General features: G+C 37.9%; 1 protein-coding gene across 1 annotated transcript; it reads right to left on the reverse strand.

Moving 5' to 3' along the window:
• Positions 1–559: 559 nt before the first annotated feature.
• crygn2 (crystallin, gamma N2) lies at positions 560–4,354 on the reverse strand. The gene is made up of 4 exons (XM_084399398.1): positions 3,546–4,354; positions 2,221–2,469; positions 1,054–1,199; positions 560–803 (listed from the first exon to the last, which is right to left on the reverse strand). Exons 1-4 carry the CDS (start codon positions 3,564–3,566, stop codon positions 668–670), a joined length of 552 nt encoding a protein of 183 aa, XP_084255524.1. The 5' UTR covers positions 3,567–4,354; the 3' UTR covers positions 560–667.
• Between the last annotated feature and the right edge of the window lie 3,014 nt (positions 4,355–7,368).

Consider the following 7,368-nt stretch of genomic DNA (forward strand, 5'->3'; position numbering starts at 1 on the left):
CACACTAAAGGACCATTTAAAATGAACAAGTGAAGATAAATGGGTGACTAAAAAGTTAAGATATTTTTTAAACATTTTTAATAATCTATTCTGCTCATTTATTTGATTTAAAAGTTGAAAAAATATTACACTTTAAATCAGCTGTTTTCTATGTGAATATATAGTAAAGTGTAATTTATTCCTGTGATCAAAGCTGAATTTACAGCATCATTACTCCAGTCTTCAGTGTCACATGATCCTTCACAAATCACTCACTCAAATATGATGATTTCATGATCTCAGTGTTGAAAACAGTTTTGCTGCTTTAACTGTGATAAATTTTGTTAAATGAATAGAAAGTTCAAAAGAACAGCATTTATTTGAAGTAGAAATCCCATTATAAATGCCTTTACTGTCACTTTTGATCAATTTAATGCGTCCTCGCAGAATAAAAGTATTAATGTCTTTCAAAAACACTTGGTTTGATCTTTGAATCTGACCCTAAAAATAATGATAAAGATGTGCATCAGCGATGAGCTGGAGAGATGCTGTAGTCAGTGACAGACACAGAGACTGGTGTGTGATAAAATACCGTGTTGGTTTTGGTTCTCAGTGTTTATTTTACATGTTCAGAGAGAAAGGGAGAGGGAGGACTGGAGTGGAGGAGAGCAGCGTGTCTGTGGAGGGTTTAGAAGTAGTTGACGATCCTGCGGATGGACTGGATGTTGGGGTTCTGGGCCTGCCACTCGTTATGGCTGCAGTAGTTTCCTCTTTCCACAATATACATGCGACCACGGAAGTTTGGCTCTTCATACATCACCCACCTAAAGAGAAGAAGAGGATGAAGATGATGATGAGAAGACCAGATCAAACTAAAGATGAAACTTCACTTTCGGGTAATTGAAATAAAGCAAGAATAAATACATTTTTCATGAAAAACAAGTTAAACGTTTAAAGGTTTTTCAACATCTAAACATATAGATACAATGCAAACTTAGCAATAGTTCTATAATAATATAGAATATCCAGTGACAGGTGTGGATGGAGGGATAACTCTGTGGGAATTGAACTCACGCTCCGTCACCGAACACTCTGATAGAGTTGACGCAGTTCGTGTTGAATCCGCGGCTCTGGAGGAAGGGACAGTCGTCACAGAACTCCATACACTGACCGGTGTAGTTACAGCCCTCGAACATCTCCATCCTGTAGTGTTCTCCGTGCTGAGAGACAAGCACAAGCACACTTATGACTCAAGCTCACTTCTATAGAGGTCTCATGACATTTTACAGCTGGAATTACATGCAATTCTTCCTATTTCTGCAGTATGAGGCATGCATATCGAGCACAGTGTGCAGATTCCCTGTGTGCATGGATAACATTCTACATTTTTTTAAAATATACATGCAGCACACAATAAAATTACAGCTCTTACTATTTCTGAAGTATAAAGAATGCATACTATGCACATTTCCTGTATGCATGGAATAACACTGTGCATTTTATAAAATATGCAGTATACAGCAAAATTACAACTCTATTACTGCAGTATGAAGTATATTATATTTTATATCTGGAATTGCATGCAACTCTATTTCTGCAGAATGAAGCATGCATATTATGCACAGTATGCACATGTCCTGTATGCATGGAATAACATTTTACATTTGCTAAAATATGTAGCGTGAGATGCTTCATCCCATAATGCAATGCTCTCAACTTACAAATGTAATGAGGTTATGTGACAACAGAACATGTATCATTGCATAATGAGTCTTTTTCACGCAATGCTAAAAAAATCATACTGTAATATTGTTGATATATTGGAATTATGTTTTCATGCATGGCCTCATAAATGTGTTGCATGTAATCGCGTCATGTTTAAAGCATTAAAGCCCTTGCTAGTGTGTTATATTTAGGGTGTAGACTGATTTTGAGTTCGCAAATCTCCTGAATGCATGGAATAACATATTTCTAAAATATGCATTAAACAACAGAGCATATCACGTGAGATGATGCATCCCATAATGCAATGCTCTTCAAATGAAGTGAGGTCATTTATTGCATTGATGGTTCCACGAAGAACCTTTAACCTCCACTGCATATTAAGTTCTTTCGATTATTAAAATGTTCTTTACACTAAGAAAATGTGACTTTTTTCTGATCTTCCTGAAGAAATGATCACTGAAAGGTTCTTTAGGGAACCAGAAATGTTCCTTCTATGAAGAGCAGTGAATGCCTCACCATCCTGATGGGTTTGCAGGAGCCCATGTGATCGTTGTGGGAGTTCCAGCGCTGGAACTCGGGATATTCCCCGCGCTCCAGGATATACTGCTGTCCCTTGAAGTCGGGATGATCGAAGCAGATCCAGGCGCCGCTCTCCACACGGATGGAGTTCACCCTGTTCATGAAACCACGATCCTGGAAGTTATCGCAGTCGCCGTACACCTCCAGCCTCCTGCCGGTGAAGCAGCGGCCCTCGTAGAACACGATCTGAGGACCAGAGGAAGATTCAGATCAACACATCATGAGGAACAAAGCATGTTTCGCATTATGATAACGCTAGCCAAAACCTTCATGTTACAGGCCGGAAAAAATCCTTTCCATTCCTGTGAAACATCTACGAGAAACTGATGTCAAGCTAAATATAAAATAATGTTACTAAAGGTAAAAAATAATGCCAGAAACTCTTAAAAACTAAAACCATAAAAAACATTTTCATTACTTAAAAATAAATAAATAAATAAAATAAAATATAAAAAACATTCAAACTTATTTTATTTCAACTAGTTGCTAAAGCAATGTTTCTCGTTTTCATTTAGTTTAAGTTGAAGTACCAAAATAACTAAACAAAACAAAAAATTAAATATATAGACAAAATAACAATTTCTAAAATTTCAACTAAAATTAAAATGAACTAATTCAAAATATGAATAAAATAAAACTAAATAAAAAATATATAGACTTAAAAATGACAAAAACCGACAAAAAAAACTCAACTCAAAATATTAACAAAAACTTAATAAAAAACTATATAGATATAAAAAACTATTAATAAATGACAAAATATTTACAAAATAACAAAAAATTTACTAAAATAAAAATGAAAAATATAAAAATAAAATTTCTAATTCAGAATATTACCAAAAACTAAAACTTAAAAAAATTATATAGACATAAAAAAGACAAAAACACGCAACAAAATATCTAAAATTTAATATACAATTAAAATAAAAAAAATAAAAATATAGTCTAATTTAAAATATTAACAAAAAAAAACAACAAAAATAGACAAAAACACACATTACTAAAACTCTAACTAAAATTTAAATGAAAGCAGAAAATACCAAAACTGAAATCTATTTTAAAATATTAACAAAAATCACACAGCTCATCGTGTGCAGGGGCCTAAAAACATCGGCCTAAATATTAACAGAGTAAATGCATAAAACTTCACAAGGAAAGGGATTTTATGAAGATCCATGCGTGCTGAATATGTTTTCAGCTAAAGGCTGGTTTCTGTGAGAAAGATGGTGGTTCTCTTGACTCGTGACCAATCAGACCCTTACCTTTCCAGAATACTGCGACATTTTCCACTGGATACTGTCCAAACTGACCCACACGTGAGAAAGTGTGACACTGGAAAAGTTGGACAGCCCAATATATACAGCCGGTCGCGTGCGGGCCGCTATCGCGAGAGCCGCTCTACAAAGGTCCCACAATGGAGGGCTTTAGCTTCTGCTGATGGGACGCTTTCCCCTCGCTCACTGCTGATGCTGGGCTTTGACTCCAGGCCTTCAGTCCACGCCACAATAGATTTTGCTTCGCTCGACTTTGTGGGGCCATTTTACAAAAGCGAGGCTTGTGTTCAGTCGGACTGCTCTCGTGTCCCAGTGAAAATGCACTCGTACAATCCAGATGACATGAAATTATTCTTTAGCGTCTGCTCATATCTGAGGGTTTGAGGCGAGACCTTCTGAATATCTGGAGAGTTTTAGATGGAAAACAAACCAGCATCACTCACATAATCCAATCAAATTCAAAATATGAATCATTCAGTCATCAGTCAGAACAGATTTTGTGTTTGTTAATGAATCCTGAGATACATTAAAGAGCTCCTCAAGCTGCTTGTCCTCTGAGTAAATAAGTTTAAAACCCGAAACCGCGTCTGCCATTGTGTGACTGATTCACGGCTCAATGGGGTTTTAATGAAACAGCTTCTGCTGTCGTTTCTGATTCATTACTGCATGTGTAATTAGTTTTTAATCAGATTATCCTGTCCGGTCTTTATTAGTATCATAAAGAGACACAAAACATCCCAGAATTACAGGGTTGCCAACTCTCACGCATCTGGCGTGACACTCACGCTTTCAGCATCAATCTCAAGCTCTCACGCACACGCAAGAAATGTCACGCCAAAATCCATGTTTCTCCCCTCTCAATCCGTTAATTTTCTGTTGATGACTAGACCACAGCGTATTAATGACAGGAGAGGAGTTTAAAGGGGGGGTGAATTGCTGTCTCATGCATACTGAGTTTTTTACACTGTTAAAGAGTTGGATTCCCATGCTAAACATGGACAAAGTTTCAAAAGTTAAGTTGTACGTTTGAAGGAGTATTTTTGTTCCAAAAATTGTCCTTCCGGTTTGTCACAAGTTTCGGGAAGTTTTTTTCGAGTATGGCTCTCTCTCACGTAAGAGAGGGCGGAATTTCCTTATATGGGTCCAAAGGGCACTTCCCTCGGAAAGACGCACGCGCGCACGCACTCAGAGCAAGAGAGTGAAAGCAGTTCGCCATCAAAGCGCCCTGCCCGGCTTTTGGGAAGCCAGTGTCACCAAAGAAGTGTGTTTTTGGTTGCCAGGGCAAGACAAACCTGCACAGATTCCCAAAGAACCCAGCGTTAAGGCACCCGTGGATGGAGTTTGTTTTTCCTGAGCATAAACGGAGGTGTAGACTGTTTGTTCCCTGCATTTCGACGATGATTGTGTTATAAACAAAGCCCAGATCGTCTAATGCTTAAGGATCGAGCAGTCGCAATAAAGGTTCACGGTCGTGCGTTGGAACCGGACGGTGAGTAACTGTTGAACAAATAATGTCTCTGTGTGTTGTCACTAGCTTGGCGCGTTAGCACAGCTTTAGCTTCGCCCACACGGCCCGCCCCCAGCCGCTCGTTTTTTTCCGGAAAGACTCGGTACACCCTATCTTTCTTTGATTAATATAATAAAACAAAAGACTTTTTGGAGATATGAAGGATGCAATATTACTCTGTAGGTACTCAAGATTAACAGGAGATTGAGTGAAAATGAGCATTTCACCCCCCCTTTAAGGCCCACATATGTCTACAGCGTTCTCACGGCAGTGTTCTCTGATCGTTGATTCGCTGAAAACCTTGCACCGATACGTCAGTTGCGTGTGAATAGTTGAGAGAGTTCAGAGCACAGGTTCGGAGTCGGAGCCACTGATGCGCGTTTGAAAGTTTGGATGACAATCAAGGTAAGCAGATGATAAAATGGTTTGCCTTTCACTCACGGGCGTAATTTCCTATGGGGACATGTCCCCCCCCCCCTCTTTTCGAAATCCCGTTCGTTTCCCCCCCACTTTCAAATAGTTTGTTATGATTTTTTAACCGCAACGCCGTAATCGCCAGAGAGGAGCAGGACCGAGCAGGACACAGAGCGCCTGCCTGCGTCAATGCGCGCAGAGGAACGTCGCTTGCACACACAAAAATACCTCACTGAAAGTTATAATGACCAGGTATCGCGCTGTCTGTGAATGTCCTGACGCACACACTCACACACACGACGCACAGAAAGACTCGCGCCAGTATCGAGCGCACAGACAGCGCGTCAGAATCAGTTTTGCTGGGCAGTTCTCTTTCGCGCTTGAACGAACAATAACACATGCCAAAATGTCCGTTTTGTCGAGTATCCTCATAACAGAAAAGCAGTCTTAAATTAGTTACATAAAGTCTTAAATGAACAAGAGTACATTAGAAAATGAGATGCGTGAGAGCCTGTCAGCAGCGGCAGATCTTAAAGTGACAGCAGCCACTAATCCTGTAGTCAGTAAAGTTAACCAAAGAACAAAGGGAACAGAGAAAATCACTCACTGCTCTTGACTAAAGAAGGCTTGCAGCTTTAATAAGGATTAATCTAATTTAATTAATAATTTATGCAGTGCGGACTGTTTGATAACCTAATTCAATTTCTGTATATTTCATACCTGTTAGACAGGAAGGGCACATGTAAATATTACATTTATTTTTGAGTTTATGTGAGGATAGTTTTAAGTTCACTTATATTAAAAGTTGTTATAATTTTCAAAAGTAAAAAATAATTTTCATGGAGACATCAGTAGCTACAGTGATACTGGCCTTCATTCATAAAAAAATGGCATTAAACAATTGTTTAAAATATACTGTCTTTATGTTGTTTCTATATTACAGTGGAAATTGAGTCTAACATTATTTAAATTTTATTTGCACACAAAACATTAATGGTGAACATTTTTGACTTTATAAAATGATTCTCTGAAGTCTTGGCAATTGGCCCCTATTAAACAATAAAGAAAGTAAGTCATATTTTTCTTATACATAGTTTAGTAGCCTACTATATTCTTTTTGGCAGAATTTATCATTATAATATATATTAACAACTTAATTATTTCCTGGATTTTGTATCACCATAGTCCCTAAAGGTATGTAAATGCAGGAAATGTGATTAAAATTGTGAAAAACATTGACACCCCCCCCCCCCCCCCCCCCGCACACTGATGTTTTACAGAGTCTCACTCCAGCCAAAGTCCCAAAGTTGGCAACCCTGGAATTAATCAAATCCATTCATAACTCATCATCCTGCTGTTTTCCCTCCAAAGTGATGTCACTTCCTGGAGGATAGTGTCATTCAGGAAGTGGTTTGCTAATTCCATAGACAGTATATAAACGGCTAATTCAAGGGATTTTACTTTTCTTTTACTGTCTATGGATTTTACAAAAGACTAACAGGATGGCAACAGTGTGTGTGTAGCCTATATACATTATAGGCTACATATGATTTATATAGTATAGGCTATATTATAATTATGTATATAAATCATATGTAGCCTATACTATACCGTCACTGAATATTTTCAGAACAAATCACAAAACTTAAATCATAATTCATTGCTTCTAATCTCCCTTCGAATTTCGGAATCATCATAACTTTTAATGTTGTGCTTCTTCACCCATTTAAAAGTTTATTGCATGAACATGAATCAAAGCCCCGGTAATGGTATACTCACGGTTCTCTTTCGTTCAAAAACTTCTTCCTTAAAGGTATAGCGGAGGATTTTCTTTTTCCGGTGGGTAGTGTAAACTATTGGTCCACCTAAGTGTCAATCATTCTGGTGATA

The sequence above is a fragment of the Rutilus rutilus genome (assembly GCF_951802725.1).
Source record: "Rutilus rutilus genome assembly, chromosome: 24".
NCBI lineage: Eukaryota > Metazoa > Chordata > Actinopteri > Cypriniformes > Leuciscidae > Rutilus > Rutilus rutilus.

Bases quoted from the DNA above. Each gene is read 5' to 3' on its own strand.
- crygn2 (XM_084399398.1), bottom strand. From the start codon at position 3,566: ATGTCGCAGTATTCTGGAAAG. The intron at 1,200-2,220 runs GTGAGGCATTCA...CTTGTCTCTCAG, and splicing joins CCTGCAAACCCATCAGGATG to CACGGAGAACACTACAGGAT. The intron at 804-1,053 runs GTGAGTTCAATT...TCTTCTCTTTAG, and splicing joins AGAGTGTTCGGTGACGGAGC to GTGGGTGATGTATGAAGAGC.